Here is a 20,926-nt window from a genome sequence, read left to right on the forward strand (position 1 = left end):
GTCCAAATATGCCTTGCCAGTCATAATATTCTAACGTACATGTAGGCTAATTATAACTTATTGGGTATGTTGCATGTGTAATTTCAAATGCTATTCTAATATTGTATTAAGCATTATGTCAGACACATCTAATGATTGTCCATCTGATATTAAAAACCCACTCATGATACATAATATGTATGTTATTAAGTATGAATTTTATTATGTCTTTGGCCTGGCTTTTTTTTAAATGCACGTCTGGAACCGAATGCAATCTTTGTTTATATAATAAAAAGTTTAATAATATCGAAAATGAAAGCGCGATAGCTTAATCGGTACCTTTATACCAGAGCATAATAGTGCGAGAGTTCGAATGCAAAATTCGGTTATATTTTCCCCGTAAAAATTGAATTAGTAGCAAGCCAAACATACAGGCTTTAAATTGAAAATCAATTCATTACAATATTTTGTTCATTATTTACATGCTGCAGTACCTGTAGTTTTATGACATGCATATTTCCTATCAAAACAATTCCAACTTCATTGATCTGTCGTTTATATATTACAAAGTTGTTGAACTCATTTAGGAGAGGTTACTCCATGATATACATGGTAATGCAATATTTGCATCTACCTTGCTATAAGAGTGAATGTTGGTAGTTGATAGATGAACAATGTAGTATCTAGATATCTAAATTATTACTCATTTGTAAGCTAAAAGATAAAGTATACGCTTGTATTGTGTGTTCCAAGAGGACAAAACCCGGTGAACCCCAATCATTACATGTAAAAAAAAAAAAAAAAAGGATAAAAAACATTTCTTAAGAAAACATTTTTAGTAGAAACGAACAACTCTGACTGCATTTGCAATCAATGTCAACAGATCTACAACTCTAATCGTTTCATGCTTTTTTCGCAAGCATTCAGTACTACCATAAAGGGGGGGGGGGGTGATCAATCAAAATTCGCATGTAAAATTTATGGAAAAACTACATTCTCAAAACAAAAGAATGTGTGGGCCAAATTCCCCTGTTGCTACGTCGCTGTAATAATTATTTGTTTATAGAATCGCCTTACATTTGTCGATAACTGACGCACGTATTTAAAAATACATGATTCATTGGTTACTATTTTCATCATTAAATCGTGGAACTGGTATTGAAGTATTAGAACGCGATTTTCACACATAAGGAGAACTTTCTTTTCCTGCATTTACACTTTAACCATCCCACACACCGTCGGTCACTTAGCATTTAGTGGCATGTGTACAAAACACAGCTTAATGACTATATCCGAATCATGCGCGGATCTAAAGTGGAGGTCCGGACACCCCCTCCCCTTTAGAATTAAAGTTGCATGTAATTTGTACGCAAAGTAATGAGGACTAAACCAGAGCACAATATTATCATTTGTATAAAACTGGAACGATTGTTTGATATCCTTTTATCAATATACATAATTACCAGTGATTAATGTAAACATTCTAACCAAGCAGTATTCTTGGCTTTTTTCAATTTCAATTTCACTAGAAATCTTTGTGGAAATAAGTTCTCAACAAAGCACAGAAATTTGGATACAGCGCGGTAATAATATATTAATTTTAGCAAAGCATGATATTTTGTAGCATTAAAGTTTGAACACTCGATATTTTCTTTGTTTAAACTTCAAATAATTCAAATAGCCGACGTTATAGAAATAAAGTAAAAGTATTGAACAATTGTTCAATGTGTTGTAATCGTACACTACCATTATTTGGAGATGGTAGTGAAATGAAGAATTCAAACACAACTCTCCGAAATTTCGCTACATTTAGATAGATGAAGTACGTCAGTCGCGTGTCATTTACTACAAAAGAAAATCGCATATTCCCAGATCCATGGAAATCGTGCAGCATGCACTTTTTTGACACGCTGTTTTTGGCTATATTTAGCTCTAAAACTTCATAGTTATTTCGGATTTCAAACATTTCGGTTGAGCATCACTGAAGAGACATTATTTGTCGAAATGCGCATCTGGTGCATCAAAATTGGTACCGTATAAGTTTTACATGCAGAAAGTACTCTGAATAGGTGTCTGACAAAATCAAGTGACGAAGTCCTTGTACACAACGATGGCTTCGAAAAACATGTGCCGGTCATGGTCACGGTCTGATGATATTGTGGCACTTTTGCACGATGATGAATATCTAATATGAATGTAAGATCGAATGAAACTTAATTGACTGTTTTATAATAATTTAATTATTTACATATTGTTAAGTATAATATTTTCTACAATTTTACGTTCTGTAGTAATTTTCTTGAGATCGATTAGGTGAACGTGATCAAGCATACGATATGTCTCCGAGTAAAACATTACTTCACCGCCGAGTTTCACCTTTCAAAGGTAGAAGGGGGGGGGGGGGGGGGGGGGTAAAAAATATAAGATCCTCTCCCATGCGGGCCTCGGACGTGGTTTGAGACAATGAATATGATTTATGATTCAAACTTTTTTCCTTTGCGTAAATACTAATACATTGAAAGATTTGTTATATAAAGATAATAGTCAGGAGTCTGTATATTTTTTTTTAAATAAAGAGTGTAATTAATAGATGCAAGTGTATATGCTAAAACATTGAATATAATACCGACAAGATTATTTTTTGTTAGGTTTTGTCAGTGTCAACTCTTGTGTAGAACTTACCACATTGTTTGTAAATCTTATCACATCCTATAAGGATCACATTCGGTCCCATTGTCATGTGTTGAATTTTAAGAAGAAAAAAACCTTTTCAAGTTCGTTTTATAGTATTTCTTTTCACATATATTCTGAATGAATTTCATGTTCTTTTTACTACATGTACAATCCAATGTAGCATTGGTTAGAGCGTGTTCCTTCGCTGAAAACATTTAGTGTGCTAGGGGAAAAAAAGAACAACGTGTACATATACACACAAGAATAATTTAAGGTAACCACGCGCTACGTACATATAAGATATTCATTTAATTCAGATTAAAACAATGCAAATTGGAGCAAATGTAAATACAATGTTAAAATTGAATGAATATATATGGGTTGCGCTACAATTCTTAGATACAATTACACTAATCGTCCTTCCAATCACAGCATCCGACGCATCGAATCATCTACGATTGATTAAAACTTTTGGAAAAAATCAATTAAAATTTTCAAATAAAAAATCATTGTGCACATTTGTTTAATAAAACTTTGAGCATATGGCGACATAAATTGGATTATTTTCATATTGAGTTCATGACATAGCTTTCTTGTTCATGACGTCGCATAAAGTAACGTCAAAATGGCACAATGTTATCGTAAACTATACTGTATTTACATATGTATTATACATAAGTAAAGTTTTTTACGAAGACATCATAAAAATTTTATGGAAGTATACACCATATGAAAGAATTTTGAGGGATATCATTGAATTTGGAAATGAACCAACGTAATTTGAAATTTTCACTATTATCTTTTGGCATTTAAAGTGCATCATTTATATGATTAGAAATATTGGTGCTTTTTTTTTTGGTGAATTTTCCGAATCTGTCAAAACAGCCAACATATCCAGAGCACCAACTTGAGTGAACACACAGTATGAATGAGTACTTATTGTAACTTAGAGGGATTCTTAAAGTACTTTCGATGCTGAAATAAGAGTCCTAATTCTAAGTTTGTGCTAAAACAATGAAATTATCTATCCACCCATTATTGTAGAGCACAGTCAGTGATTACACCAAACAGTGATTCAGCTACGGCTGTGCAAAATTTTAAATAAGGAACATACAGAAAAATGTGCACACTTACCAAGTATGTGTTTGTAGAAAGATCTTGTGAAGTAAACGCTGAGGAGATGTTGATGATAGAGAGCTAGTCCAAGTGTCTGTCCAGCAAACCGGAAATAATTCAGATGGTCTGGGTTAATGGCCGAGTTACTGTTGGGCTGGAAAGTACAGCCTAAAATGTCCAAACAAATAGTACTGTAATAGAATGTAAAACAGTACTGTCATTAGACATGGACAGCCAATCAATTTAAAGTAATGCAATTAGACGTCAACAGCCAATCAATTTATAGTACTGTAATCAGATGTGAACAGCCAATCTATTTATAGTGCTGTCATTAGACTAGGTGAACAGCCAATCAATTTAAAGACTAAAACAGAGCAATGTATTAGAACGTGATTACCAAATCAATGAAGCAATTGAAACTATTTCATATGTGTTAATGATAAAAATAAAATTTTATACCATCAGCAGACTGAGTAAACAAGGCATAATCTGGATTGAGAATTTCCCTGGACAAAACGTCAAACCACTCTCGTACAACACCCGACCCCTAAAAATTAAAGCAAAGAGGATGAAATCTTGAAAATATAATCAAGGCATATTTTATTTGTTAAGGACAGGGCTTTAAAAAACATAATCAAAGCATATTCATAGGGCATCTATTATAGCCTCTGGAAGGGGGGGGGGTGCATTTTTTTTTTTATACTTAATTAGTAAGTGTCCCAATCAAAATTTATTTTTATAGTTATAAAAGTTTTTTCTTGTTGTGATTATGTTCAACTCTAGAAAAAACTTATTACTTGCATTTTTTTTCATGTGAGGGAATAAAGCGATATTTTACTACACCTCTGATTTCACAGAAAATATAGCAACCTATAATTCTAGTTCTGCAAACCCCATCTTAGTGTAAAATAATACAACTGTAAGTAAGAAAGAGTACTTAGTGTAAAATATTACAACTGTAAGTAGGAAAGAGTACTTTGGGTTCATGGCCCACATATTTCAAAATTGAAGAAAAACATTTGCATATGGTACATATCTTCTAGTCTATACATATAATACGTCTAAATGTGACAATATTTATTTTCAACCTTGGTTTCTTCTCCATATATATTACAATGAGAGGCAAACAATTACGAAATAAATTTTATTTTTGAAAATACTGTATATTGTTTAATGTTTCTCTCTCGAATCTTTCACCCACATGGAGACATCACCATTGCCAGTGAAGGGCTGCAAAATTTAGGCCGATGCTCAGCGATTATGGCCTTTGAGCAGGTAGGGATCTTGCTGTATGAACTGCAATGCTTCACGCCGACATACTTCATGCAGGGTGTTAACAAATATGTTGCACATTTTATCAATAAAGCCGTAGACCAATCAAATCATCTGTGATAATATCATGCATATGCTTTATTCTGAATAAATTCACACTTGTCCAGGCTATTGTCATTCAATTTTGTCAGAATCTGTGATTATAGCTTCATATATAAGTTCATACAATAATGCATAGACATTTTTTATAATGTTTATACATATTCAAGAAATCTAGGATGAAAGCTGTCCAAACCGTAGTCATTTTTTTCTGTATATCAGAGCCACTTATTGTTTGGTTGTTCAAATAGGGATGGTAGTTGGAAGGAATTTCGTAACGAATGATTGGTTCTTTGCAGATACCTAATCATATATTATGATATGATTTATTTATATATTATCATTGGAATTACAGGATTTTGTTAATCAAAAGTACCGAAAGTATTGGATAGCGCCAAGTGTGTGAATTATGACAATGACATGAAATATGACTTTACTTTCACAACTAAATGTGCAATTCCATAACAAATGATGAAGAAGAGAAACGGATACAAGATAATGTTTGTTTATGCAGACACAGGGTTGTGTTTGTTTATGAAGACACAGGGTCGCGTTTGTTTATGCAGACACAGGGTCGCGTTTGTTTATGCAGACACAGGGTCGCGTTTGTTTATGCAGACACAGGGTCGTGTTTGTTTATGCAGACACAAGGTCGCGTTTGTTTATGCAGACACAGGGTCACGTTTGTTTATGCAGACACAGGGTCGTGTTTGTTTATGCAGACGCAGGGTCGCGTTTGTTTATGCAGACACAGGGTTGTGTTTTGTTTATGCAGACACAGGGTTGTGTTTTGTTTATGCAGACACAGGGTCTTGTTTGTTTATGCAGACACAGGGTCACGTTTGTTTATGCAGACACAGGGTCGTGTTTGTTTATGCAGACACAGGGTCACGTTTGTTTATGCAGACACAGGGTCGTGTTTGAGTCCACTTTCTGTAAGGTTGGGTCTGGTTGGTTCTACTGATACTGTAAACCAACTTTTATTCGCGTGCGAGTAAATTTTGTGAGAACCTCATCGTCGCGAATATTTCTCGTTGCAAACCAGTCCTTGAATGTTATAGGCTAAAAAAAGCTCAATCGAAAAATTACCCGCCACAAACTAGGTGTATCGTGAAATAAAGAAGCCATGAATAAAAGTTTGTTTACAGTATAAATCAGTCAGTTTAATAGCAATGGCTGCAAGACCGAATTGATATTGAACCCAATAAGATATCATACTAGATTGATACTCATCAGGAGACAGGAGACAGTTAGACCTATTTTCAAAGTCAGCTTATAAGTGGTGGTTGTTTGAAATTTGAAAACGAAAGTAGAAATCCAGCAGAACAAGAAAGTGCTACAGCTATGCTTAGCCCTTTAAAAACATTATAATAGTTATCAAATTACAAGAAAAAATTCTGGTGGAATAATAAGAGAGTTCGTATTTTGTATGTAATTCTTCGAATCTGTTATGTCTTGTGATCAAATAATGTTATCATCTTCATCTCCACCAATTTTCTGGGTAGAGAATGATGATTTTTTAAAAACCAGTTTCGTATAGCAAAGGCATACATAAACTTTACCATAGTAATATACAAATTATGGCCAAAAAATACTCTCTTTAATAAAATACGTATAAATCTGAAAGTAAACATCTAATATATTGATTCAAGTCAACAATTGATTGAGTTTTGATAATAATCAATCAATGGAACATCACAATGTACAAATAATCTTTTTTGTTACATCTAGTGAACAATGAACACACACCATTCCTTCTTCTCCTTGGAACCTGATGGCCAGTCCTTTCTTCAGTCTGTTCAGAGGCTGTTTAATCATACTTTCACAGCTGCTGTGGAACATTCTTTCTACAATCAATCAACAAAGAACTCCAATGAGAAACTCTGACAAGACCACAGCAAATCCAAGCATCACCCCCACAATACAAATAATTCACTGACTAGGCCACTGCCTTCATATCAATAGGACATCTTCCTTTCCTCACCTACAATCACTGTGGCAAGTATTAGACTGAAATCTGGTGTTCTATGCTACATATATTGTCCTCAACAGTGTTACGGACACACATAGACAATTACATTCTTATATGATTGAATGATTCCGAGCTTTATGATTGGTTGTGATCAAACAAACTAGTAAAAATGGAACGTTATATTCACCTTCGTATGCCTTTGAGGTGAATATAATAATCAGCTTTTACCAACATCAAACCAAAAAATGAAGTGGGAAGTCCGTAATGGAAATGATCTAGACTAGTTATTATTTTTTAGTTGTCCAAAACCCTTACACCTTTAAATAAAGGGGAAGTCCCTAATGAAAATGATCTAGTTATTATTTTTTAGTTGTCTCACAAATTTCATCTCTTTTGACTAGGTCCTTGCACTCTAAATGTAATCAAAGATGGCCGACCTCTAGTAGCCGGCTCCAATGTTTAAAATTATTCAGTCATATAATAAAACAATTATTGACACTTCTGAGATCAATACAATGCTTCAGCTAACTTAAAAGTACAATATTCATAGAGTTCAGGCATAGTGAATATTGTACTTCTCAGATACTGAGGTAACTAAATCATAGTATTGACCTAAAAAAATGTCAGTATAAACTGTATGTCACTTGCAACTTTGGCCCTGGAGCAACATATTTGTCTTCAGGTCTAAAAAATCAAATGTTGCCCTCATACCCAGTCAATAACTGTATAATGTCTCCTGCAACTTTGTTGCGATCACATAAAATCATCTCAGACAAACCATATATTATGCTACGCTTTTGTTTGGACCCAAGTTGACCTTTATGAGATTTTATGTATGAAGATGATATGGAGTTTGGAAGACCAAAATTCTTCGTTTAGTTTTCTCACCTCTACTTATCACCAGAACCTCGTCTTCAGAAGGAGGAGAATGAATGATTTCCCCACTCGATCCCTCTCTGTCCAAATTATTGTAGAACCATCCTCTTCTGGATTCAAAAGGCTAGAAATAAATTTTACTGTTTACAGGGTATACCAAAATCAAAATCTACATAAATCTATAAGTCACCCAAGTATCACACAAAGAATTCTTGAAGAGAAAAGCCAGGCATAACATTTTTTTCCACTTTAACAAATAGAACTGAATATTAAAAATGAATACATATAACATTATGCAGTAAGAATGAAAATTGGGGGTGATTATTGACACACTTTCGAATATCTCATAAGTGTGTGCAAACTGCTTGGATAATCCTCATTGTGACATCAGAGACTCACTTTACAATGTTTACTAATGCAGCATTCAACATGCAACACTTTGAAATATGTTTCAAGAAAATACACTTGGACAAAACCTAATGCATTTGAGACAGAATATTATATACAGAGGAAAAATTGGAAATGAGAGCAATCATGATTTTAAAGAAGGTCATGATGTGCATGTAGTACCTATCACTCCTACAGGTGTAACTCTGGTGACTTTAGAAGTATAAATTATAAATGTACTTTTTAACATGTTGTGTTGGTCCCAGTGATGATAGAAAGGTATGATAGAATACTTTGTGTATTGAAGGAAAAGCAGCTGTCATTGTGTCCACATGTACATATATTTAGTATAAAAAGGTGACTTCACATGCTGAGTGCATAAAAACTTGCTAGAACCTGCATACATGACAAACTTAACCAAACTCTGATGGTATGAAGGAACCCTCTTCATATAAGACAAAATTACCTGAAGTAACCTGATGTTAAACTTACCTGAGCTCTGATGTAAAGTCACCTGATGTGAAACTTACCTGAGATCTGATGTGAAGTAACCTGATGTGAAACTTACCTGAGATCTGATGTAAAGTCACCTGATGTGAAACTTACCTGAGCTCTAAGGTAAAGTAACCTGATGTGAAACTTACCTAAGATCTGATGTGAAGTAACCTGATGTGAAACTTACCTGAGATCTGATGTGAAGTAACCTGATGTTAAACTTACCTGTGCTCTAATGATGTGATGGAACTGAGACATCAACTCTGGACATTCCAACAGAAAGTGAAAGTGGTCAAAAATAACTTCTGGGTTTCTGCAAATCCACAATTAGTAAAACTTTTTGTTTTAAAGAGAATACAACATCTTTACACATACTATAGGAAACTACTCACTTCCCTGTGATGTACTAAAGGCTAGTTACTCTCAAGGAAGAATCTTTGAATTAATTACTCTCTAGTGATGTACTGTACACTATAATTATTCTCTAGCGACTTCTGCATACTAATTATTCTCATATAATCACATTTCCTGAGACTTCATTCCCATCAATTTGCCTTGATTGATTTATTACCTCTACAAATTTTTTGCAAAAGTTCAAATAATATTTACAGAATTTTTCATCAGAACATTGTTTTTGAGCCAAATCGACCTCATGAATTTACCCCAAAACAAAGTTCTGGCTATTAAAAGGGGATTGACAGCACACATATTTTTGGAAAATGACATTACCTTTCAACAAGAAGTTTCAGCTCCCTGTTATGTTGACATACAAATTCTATAAATCTCGGGGACGTCATTCTGAAACAGAACAATCAACAAAATTATCAATCAAACTTATTGATGGGCTTTAATCAGTTTAGAAGACCACTAGTTTACAATTCATATTTAAGGTAACTCCATACTCGTATTATTATCTGATAAAAGTATAGATAGTGTATTTATTTCCATTCATTAGAGTTAAAACTCATAAATTATCAATAGAAGATAGAGGTCATTGTACTTTTTAAAGGGACTGATTCACGATTTTCCCCAAAATTTTGTTTTTCACGTTTGATGATCAAAATCTACTGTCTATTGTGTTTGAAATATTTCACATGAAAATTAAGGTTATACATCATCACAGAAGCTCATTTTAGAGAGTTTATTATTTGTTTTGTAAACAAAGATTGTGGTATGCTATTGTTTACAAAATTTTCAAAAGAAATGGATATCGATCTAAGTTTATTATACCTTTCACATTTCAAGCATTTTTGGAGTAAAATGTGTCATCTAAAAGTTAAAATTTGTGACTATGCAAAATTAAGATGCATTATATTACAAAATCAATATTTCACTTGTTTGTTTGTTTACAGAAAAAGACTCGAGTCTTTGTTTACATAACACAGATTTAAGGCTAAAATATTGCTTTTATTCTGGCATTCAGAAGGTCAAAAGTTTGGCGGTCAACATTAAATGAGTTTTATTTTTAAAGTTTAACATCAAAAATGAAAAATATTGTTATCAAAAATCGTGAACCAGTCCCTTTAAGATGAGAGACATCCATAAACAGAATCATATATCAACATCAGAAAATTGTAATTTTTCTTAAGGTAGCTCACTACACTAAAGCTTATACTCTGCATGACACCACGTCATAAGATGGCAATTTAAATGTTTTGTGAAAATATTTGTATCGATCGATTTGTTTGTCTATCATCGTAGGTCAGTGGTTAAAGCATTGGGCTGGTGAACCGCAGATCTCGAGTTCAAATCCTGCAGTCTTTTGTTCATATATGTTGAAATAATATTTTTGAAAATCATGTTTTTATCCAAATTTGTACATTTGTTTTTGCCTTTTTGGCATATATACTTATTGAATATCATCATATCTTTTATAATTAAATCAATTCGTACTGATTTGAGAAACCATTTCTGGGTGTAGTGAGCCACCTTAAACAGCATGATTAAAATTTAAAAAAAAAACCTGGTTATAACGTTGTGATAGTATTCATAACAATTTCATAAAACTGTTTCTTACATACATGTAGATATACAAAATGTCTGTGAAAAATAAAGGAAATCTATCACATAATTTGACTTGATAAAGAAAGCAATGAAAACAGAGTTATTGCCCTTGGATTCAAAATTTTGAAACATATCATTGATTATTCATATATAACTTAGACTTTTGAAATATATAACTATCAGAAAAGACTCCAACAAAATTTATGTTCCTATCATGCATAAATCTAAATAAATCATTGACTTTGCAAAACCCTCTGACGTCACATGAGGATGGAATTATTTTAAACTTCTGCCATTATCATACTTACTGAGGATGTCCATGTTGACAGGTGCAACAGACATAAAACGCATGGATGATCCCACAAATCCTGGGCAATATAACCCCCACCACATCCTGATCCATGCACAGACTTTTCAGGATCTTCTCTTCATCACATGATTTACGATTCACCTCCGTATTGCACTCAGGAACTGACTGACTCTCATTCTGATCATTCTCAGACTGAGTGTGTTGCTTTGAGACAGACTCTCCTGTTTGACCTTTCTCTGATACAGAATTGTCCTCCTTATTGAATTCCAATTTCAAAAGACAGAGCCAATCTGCTAGTAGCTGCCATAACATTTCAAGTGGCTGCAAAAAATGTTACAGATCAAATCATTTTAGCATTTCTCCCCAGAGGCATATTTACACAACTAGCTTATTTATACAATTAGCTTTTAAATAATATCATATTATAACACTTACTCCAAATACTTCAACAGCTTTGGGTGACACCCTTGTAACTCCTTTCAGGGTATTTGACTGGTTGGAGTTTGACAAGGTAGATGCTGATTGGTAGATGTGGGAATATAATTTACACAATACTCTTACACTTTTCAGGAGACATGACACTTGGGTCTTTATGTTGCTGGAAACACTACAAAGAGAAAAGAATACTGACATAAAAATACTAAAGGAGAATATATATGGTATGGGCATATCACAGTCTCTAAAACAATGTCAATGTTTTTAAACAGCATTTATTCTATTTTGATAGAAAAGTGTTTCAATAAGAATTATTTTTGTTTAGAAAATGCTGGAAATCCAAAGATGTGATGTATTAATAAATGTTCAACTTTTTGCAGATTGGCTAAGTTTTGACAAAAAAGTCCATCTTTCCATCAAATTGGATGTTTAAAATATACATATTTGAAATCTCAAGATTTCTCTTAAAATCTTTATATTTTTAAAGGGCTGAAACAGACCCCTATCACATAAATACTTCTTTACCGTAATTATCTTTTGGCAGTACATATGAACAAAAACCTAATAGTGTTACAAAATAATACTGCAGTTATATTGAGCTACATAAGGAAGAGCATGTTAGAAACGCGTGCTTCACTTCTATAATGCAACGCATTACTATACCTCCTTTACCACTCAATGATATGGGTAACACTAATTATCTTCACTATCAGTGATTGAACAAAAATTCCATAGAGAGGAAACAGGCCATCTGTCAGGATCTCAAGTTTATGCTTACCTCAGTAAGCTGTGACCTATTGTGGAGGCCTCCTCTGACAGTCTAGTCAGAAGTATATCAGCCCAGCCATTTCCACGAGAACTGACGTGGATCAGAACTTTCAAATACTGAAAATAAAAGAGAATGTTTCTAAAGGCTCCCACATCTAAATAAGAAACGTGAACCACACAGAGACTGTAGAAACCCCTACCTCAGCCTCTTTAATCTTCTCACTTCTGACGCTGGTGACAAGCTGTTCCACCAACTTTGGCATATGGTCTAGAAGACAGCTGCACGTCTCACTGTAACCTCCCTATAATAGACACGACTTACCGATAAACAGATCCCGTAAAACTATCTCACTGTAACTTCCCTGTAATAGACACGACTTACCGATAAACAGATCCCGTAAAACTATCTCACTGTAACCTCCCTGTAATAGACACGACTTACCGATAAACAGATCCCGTAAAACTATCTCACTGTAACTTCCCTGTAATAGACACGACTTACCGATAAACAGATCCCGTAAAACTATCTCACTGTACCTCCCTGTAATAGACACGACTTACTGATAAACAGATCCCGTAAAACTATCTCACTGTAACCTCCCTGTAATAGACACGACTTACTGATAAACAGATCCCGTAAAACTATCTCACTGTAACCTCTCTGTAATAGACACGACTTACTGATAAACAGATCCCGTAAAACTATCTCACTGTAACTTCCCTGTAATAGACACGACTTACTGATAAACAGATCCCGTAAAACTATCTCACTGTAACTTCCCTGTAATAGACACGACTTACTGATAAACAGATCCCGTAAAACTATCTCACTGTAACCTCCCTGTAATAGACACGACTTACCGATAAACAGATCCCGTAAAACTATCTCACTGTAACTTCCCTGTAATAGACACGACTTACTGATAAACAGATCCCGTAAAACTATCTCACTGTAACCTCCCTGTAATAGACACGACTTACTGATAAACAGATCCCGTAAAACTATCTCACTGTAACCTCCCTGTAATAGACACGACTTACTGATAAACAGATCCCGTAAAACTATCTCACTGTAACCTCCCTGTAATAGACACGACTTACTGATAAACTTATCCGTAACAGTATGTACTACTTTAAACATATCCCGTATAATATCTCCTTGTCAAACATATCCCGTATAACTATCTCCTTGTCAAACATATCCCGTATAACTATCTCCTTGTGACAAATTTAATCAGTAATTACGTAATCAGCAAAATTACCAGTTTCTTGTGTTGTATTTTGTGGTGCATTCCTTTGAGGTCATCACCCACATTTAGACCACATTACAAAAAGTCTATTGATACATGTGCATCTCTCTACTTAAGAATTTTCATAACATCAAATATCAAGATTCTGCAGTCAAATACTTCACCTGCCAAAAGCAACACACACTGTACTTGATTCTAATGCACCTGATTTGTAATCTGCATTTTGATTGGCTAATACACTGATGTTTGAGGTAGTTTTAAAAACAAGCATTAAGAGGATTGAAAAGTTTTCCATTGTGATGTCAAAACAGAATGATGCAAAAACATAACAAAACACATATAAATTTTGAGCCAAATGTCATATAACAAAATGCAAAACTCAATGAAATAAGACACAAACATCAAACAAAATGCATTGATTGCATTAGAATGGGAAGAACTATCTTTTCCTTTGTTATATGCGACTGTTAATGCTGATGTAACAGTCGCAGACATCTGCTTTACCAGTGATGCATTAAACTCAGTTTGCGACTTTTAAATCAGCATTTACAGCCATAAATAACAAATTAAAAGATAGTTGTTCCCTAAAACATAAAACTTTTTTCTGAATTCTCAATGATTAAATTAACTGGTGCATGTACCTCTAAACAGAGATCCATAGGGGTTTTCCCAAAGTTGTCCCCATTAAACCTAGAGCCCCTCCTCAGCAAAATGTCAGCAGTGTCGTGCTGGCCGTGACTGAAATGCAAAGATGTACAAAGAAATCAGAAAACAATTCCTACTGTATCAGCTTTATTTTCACTCCTGGTTATTTACAGGGTCTAAATTTGCTTTGACACAGTGTTGAAGTTCACAGTTTTTATGTCAGTTCTATGTAGATGTTAAAGATATGTCTTATTCACTGTGGTTTAAATTTCATGGTTTTAGCCTACTGTCAAATTGGTAAAAAAAATTAATTACAATGATTAAATAAAGTCTTTAAAGCTGCATTTCAACAAGTTTTGAAGTATAAAATGGTCAGTTTATTTCACCTGCATGCGAAGTGTATAGGAGTCCATCCGTTGTGATTCGGTCTGTTGACATCTGCTCCATGATCCAATAAACACACTACAGTCTGTGTAAAATAAAGAAGACTGGTACCAAATACGAATACGTTTATAGACATGACAGAAATTCCTCTGTACTTGTGTAGAAAGACTTGGGTTTCCTTACTGACTTGTGGCCATTTTGACAGGCTACGTGTAATGCAGTTTGTCCTTGGGCATCCTGCAGAGCAAGCAAAAGTAAATGTTAGTATAACAACTTGTAAACTGATAAATTCTCTAGCTCGTGAAAATCTGAAAATATTTTTTTTAATCATGGAATTTCATAATCTGTAGTTTATCCTCTTTCCATTTCCCACATCCCCTAGTATTTTAATATTTCATAATCTGTATCCCAACATCATTATCTCTCTTTCCATTTTTTTCTTACATACACATACTTCTAGTATTTAAATATGGAATATAAAATACAGTAGTTCTAAAACAAGAGGTACTATGAGCAATGCTCACTAAGAATACCCCCCGCTTACCCCAATCTCCCAAAAGGTGTTGGTAATAGGTATAAACTACCTCTTTTCTGAGTGTAAAAAACAAATGGCATGACAAACCGAACCATATTGCTACTTCGATGTCCAGTGCGCATGACCTTTGACCTTTTGACCCCAAAATCGATAGGGAACATCTTCATCCCATGGGTAGTCCATATGTATGATATGGTGACTGTAGGTGGAAAGGATAACGCTTTAGAGCCCGGAAACCATATTGCTACTTCAATGTCCAGTGTGCGTGACCTTTGACCTTTTGACCCCAAAATCGATAGGGAACATCTTCATCCCATGGGTAGTCCATATGTATGATATGGTGACGGTAGGTGGAAAGGATAACGCTTTAGAGCCCGGAAACCATATTGCTACTTCATTGTCCAGTGCGCATGACCTTTGACCCCAAAATCGATAGGGAACATCTTCATTCCATGGGTAGTCCATATATATGATATGGTGACTGTAGGTGGAAAGGATAACGCTTTAGAGCCCGGAAACCATATTGCTACTTCAATGTCCAGTGTGCTTGACCTTTGACCTTTTGACCCCAAAATCGATAGGGAACATCTTCATCCCATGGGTAGTCCATATATATGATATGGTGACGGTAGGTGGAAAGGATAATGCTTTAGAGCCCGGAAACCATTGCGTCTACAGACGGACGGACAACCCGATTCCAGTATACCCCCCCACAACTAGTTGGGGGGGTATAATGATACATTTGTAAATGCTCTGTGATAATGCACAGGAGTCGACAAATTTATCAATAAAGAGAAAAAAAAGGGAAACAGGCATGAATCCTTCCAGTGAGATTTCAAGTCTCATTATGTGTGAGCTTCGCTATGTCCATGAAGCTCACTGGTAGGATTCATGCCCATTTCTCACGTTTTTTTTTTTTTTTTTTTTTTTACTTTATTGATAAAATTGTTGATTCCTGTGGATTATAAGAACTGATACAACATATACAAAGGTATACACATACTGATAATCAGTATATTGTAGGTTTACATGTACTGATATATAAGTATATGGTAGACTTACCTCTACATCAACATCTGGGACATATGCGAACAGGTCATGTAAGACCTCTGTACGACCATTGACAGCCAGCCAGTGAATCTGTTCCAATGTAATATTCAGATCTAAGTACTGCTTCAAATGATAAAACTGTAATGTCATACATTTGTTTGAGAAATTCCACCATTGAACCAATTCATCATAATTTTGGTACAAGTTACCTCCCTTTCCTTCACTTACTGTAGTCAATCCTTCATTGTTTCTGATGTTGACATCTGCCTTGTACTCCAGCAGTTTGTTAATGCACCTCTTCTGTCTATAATGTAATAAAATAACCAAACTGTAATCATACAACCATTATACAGATCTCCTGTCTATAATGTGATAAAATAACAAACTGTAATCATACAACCATTATACACCTCTTCTGTCTATAATGTGATAAAATAACAACCATTATACAGATCTCCTGTCTATAATGTGATAAAATAACAAACTGTAATCATACAACCATTATACACCTCTTCTGTCTATAATGTGATAAAATAACAAACTGTAATCATACAACCATTATACAGATCTCCTGTCTATAATGTGATAAAATAATAAACTGTAATCATACAACCATTATACACCTCTTCTGTCTATAATGTGATAAAATAACAAACTGTAATCATACAACCATTATACAGATCTCCTGTCTATAATGTAATAAAATAACAAACTGTAATCATACAACCATTACACAGATCTTCTGTCTATAATGTGATAAAATAACAAACTGTAATCATACAACCATTATACAGATCTTCTGTCTATAATGTGATAAAATAACAAACTGTAATCATACAACCATTATACAGATATCCTGTCTATAATGTGATAAAATAACAAACTGTAATCATACAACCATTATACACCTCTTCTGTCTATAATGTGATAAAATAACAACCATTATACAGATATCCTGTCTATAATGTGATAAAATAATAAACTGTAATCATACAACCATTATACACCTCTTCTGTCTATAATGTGATAAAATAACAAACTGTAATCATACAACCATTATACAGATCTCCTGTCTATAATGTAATAAAATAACAAACTGTAATCATACAACCATTACACAGATCTCCTGTCTATAATGTGATAAAATAACAAACTGTAATCATACAACCATTATACAGATCTCCTGTCTATAATGTGATAAAATAACAAACTGTAATCATACAACCATTATACAGATCTCCTGTCTATAATGTGATAAAATAACAAACTGTAATCATACAACCATTATACACCTCTTCTGTCTATAATGTGATAAAATAACAACCATTATACAGATCTCCTGTCTATAATGTGATAAAATAACAAACTGTAATCATACAACCATTATACACCTCTTCTGTCTATAATGTGATAAAATAACAAACTGTATTCATACAACCATTATACAGATCTCCTGTCTATAATGTAATAAAATAATAAACTGTAATCATACAACCATTATACACCTCTTCTGTCTATAATGTGATAAAATAACAACCATTACACAGATCTTCTGTCTATAATGTGATAAAATAATAAACTGTAATCATACAACCATTATACAGATCTCCTGTCTATAATGTAATAAAATAACAAACTGTAATCATACAACCATTATACAGATCTCCTGTCTATAATGTGATAAAATAACAAACTGTAATCATACAACCATTATACACCTCTTCTGTCTATAATGTAATAAAATAAACTGTAATCATACAACCATTATACACCTCTTCTGTCTATAATGTGATAAAATAACAAACTGTAATCATACAACCATTATACACCTCTTCTGTCTATAATGTGATAAAATAACAAACTGTATTCATACAACCATTATACAGATCTTCTGTCTATAATGTAATAAAATAAACTGTAATCATACAACCATTATACACCTCTTCTGTCTATAATGTGATAAAATAACAAACTGTAATCATACAACCATTATACACCTCTTCTGTCTATAATGTGATAAAATAACAAACTGTAATCATACAACCATTATACACCTCTTCTGTCTATAATGTGATAAAATAACAAACTGTAATCATACAACCATTATACAGATCTCCTGTCTATAATGTAATAAAATAACAAACTGTATTCATACAACCATTATACAGATCTCCTGTCTATAATGTGATAAAATAACAAACTGTAATCATACAACCATTATACACCTCTTCTGTCTATAATGTGATAAAATAACAACCATTATACAGATCTCCTGTCTATAATGTAATAAAATAACAAACTGTAATCATACAACCATTATACACCTCTTCTGTCTATAATGTGATAAAATAACAAACTGTATTCATACAACCATTATACAGATCTTCTGTCTATAATGTAATAAAATAAACTGTAATCATACAACCATTATACACCTCTTCTGTCTATAATGTGATAAAATAACAAACTGTAATCATACAACCATTATACACCTCTTCTGTCTATAATGTGATAAAATAACAAACTGTATTCATACAACCATTATACAGATCTTCTGTCTATAATGTAATAAAATAAACTGTAATCATACAACCATTATACACCTCTTCTGTCTATAATGTGATAAAATAACAAACTGTAATCATACAACCATTATACACCTCTTCTGTCTATAATGTGATAAAATAACAAACTGTAATCATACAACCATTATACACCTCTTCTGTCTATAATGTGATAAAATAACAAACTGTATTCATACAACCATTATACAGATCTCCTGTCTATAATGTGATAAAATAACAAACTGTATTCATACAACCATTATACAGATCTCCTGTCTATAATGTGATAAAATAACAAACTGTAATCATACAACCATTATACAGATCTCCTGTCTATAATGTAATAAAATAATAAACTGTAATCATACAACCATTATACACCTCTTCTGTCTATAATGTGATAAAATAACAACCATTACACAGATCTTCTGTCTATAATGTGATAAAATAATAAACTGTAATCATACAACCATTATACAGATCTCCTGTCTATAATGTAATAAAATAACAAACTGTAATCATACAACCATTATACAGATCTCCTGTCTATAATGTGATAAAATAACAAACTGTAATCATACAACCATTATACACCTCTTCTGTCTATAATGTAATAAAATAAACTGTAATCATACAACCATTATACAGATCTTCTGTCTATAATGTAATAAAATAAACTGTAATCATACAACCATTATACACCTCTTCTGTCTATAATGTGATAAAATAACAAACTGTAATCATACAACCATTATACACCTCTTCTGTCTATAATGTGATAAAATAACAAACTGTATTCATACAACCATTATACAGATCTCCTGTCTATAATGTGATAAAATAACAACCATTATACAGATCTCCTGTCTATAATGTAATAAAATAATAAACTGTAATCATACAACCATTACACAGATCTCCTGTCTATAATGTGATAAAATAATAAACTGTAATCATACAACCATTATACACCTCTTCTGTCTATAATGTGATAAAATAACAACCATTATACAGATCTCCTGTCTATAATGTGATAAAATAACAAACTGTAATCATACAACCATTATACACATCTCCTGTCTATAATGTGATCAAATAACAAACTGTAATCATACAACCATTATACAGATCTCCTGTCTATAATGTGATAAAATAACAAACTGTAATCATACAACCATTATACACCTCTTCTGTCTATAATGTGATAAAATAACAACCATTATACAGATCTCCTGTCTATAATGTAATAAAATAATAAACTGTAATCATACAACCATTATACACCTCTTCTGTCTATAATGTAATAAAATAACAAACTGTAATCATACAACCATTATACAATCAAAAATTGCAACAATTTACTGTTTCACAAAATAGATCCTGTTGGAAATTAATGTATTGTGAGATTTTCATTTCCAGTGTCAGCTTAGTGCATTTTATCATCATTACTGACCCATTTCTGGCAGCCAGATGTAATGGCGTACAGCCAGACATGTCCTGGAGATTGATGTTTACACCCTTCTTCAGCAGGATCATCAAGCACTCGTACGAACCACAGCTGAAAAAAGAAAAGAAAATTAAACAATGGAGCCGGCGCCGATAAAACATTAAAAAATACTCTTGTTCTGTAATATGTATCCCCTGGATACCACCAATTTACACTTTGAACTAACCAGTGAACAAAAACTACTTTCATAACAGCATTCTGGACCGTGGATGCTTCATATATATTCGTTTTCTTGGTTCTATATATGAAACCGCAATCAAAAAAATTTGTTATTCAGTAATGTTGTAGAATACATATCTTAAAAATTTGTTATTCATTTCTGCAGTGAAAAAAGCCACAAACGAAATGATAAATATGATCCTGACGAAAAAACCCCCACCAAAAACCAAGCCTGAAAATTTGAGCCAAGTTGGATACAGAAGGTGAATGTATATACATGTAATTATGTCCTAGAGTTGCAAATAGTCAGATTCGTAGATATCAGAGTCTCATTTACTTCAACTAAATAAGACTTGGAACTCAAGCGGGAAAAATTACAACTGTTTAGTCACACTGTCAAATGCTGTCTGACGCGTTTCATACCGATTGTTAGGCCGTTCTTGGCA

General features: G+C 33.3%; 1 protein-coding gene across 1 annotated transcript in view; it reads right to left on the reverse strand.

The window, feature by feature from the left end:
* LOC125674742 (E3 ubiquitin-protein ligase HACE1-like) overlaps positions 1-20,926 on the reverse strand; it is a 35,078-nt gene that overhangs the window by 9,799 nt on the left and 4,353 nt on the right. The window contains exons 4-19 of the mRNA XM_048912007.2: positions 20,268-20,372; positions 16,479-16,554; positions 16,263-16,340; positions 14,849-14,902; positions 14,668-14,750; positions 14,278-14,374; positions 12,587-12,688; positions 12,397-12,503; positions 11,619-11,790; positions 11,182-11,504; positions 9,599-9,667; positions 9,095-9,182; positions 8,000-8,111; positions 6,889-6,986; positions 4,228-4,315; positions 3,787-3,936 (exon numbers count right to left, since the gene is read on the reverse strand). Coding sequence (XP_048767964.1) covers positions 3,787-3,936; positions 4,228-4,315; positions 6,889-6,986; positions 8,000-8,111; positions 9,095-9,182; positions 9,599-9,667; positions 11,182-11,504; positions 11,619-11,790; positions 12,397-12,503; positions 12,587-12,688; positions 14,278-14,374; positions 14,668-14,750; positions 14,849-14,902; positions 16,263-16,340; positions 16,479-16,554; positions 20,268-20,372 — 1,802 coding nt within the window. The remainder of the gene's footprint in view (positions 1-3,786; positions 3,937-4,227; positions 4,316-6,888; positions 6,987-7,999; positions 8,112-9,094; positions 9,183-9,598; positions 9,668-11,181; positions 11,505-11,618; positions 11,791-12,396; positions 12,504-12,586; positions 12,689-14,277; positions 14,375-14,667; positions 14,751-14,848; positions 14,903-16,262; positions 16,341-16,478; positions 16,555-20,267; positions 20,373-20,926) is intronic.

Source organism: Ostrea edulis, chromosome 3 (assembly GCF_947568905.1).
Source record: "Ostrea edulis chromosome 3, xbOstEdul1.1, whole genome shotgun sequence".
In the NCBI taxonomy this organism is placed as follows: domain Eukaryota; kingdom Metazoa; phylum Mollusca; class Bivalvia; order Ostreida; family Ostreidae; genus Ostrea; species Ostrea edulis.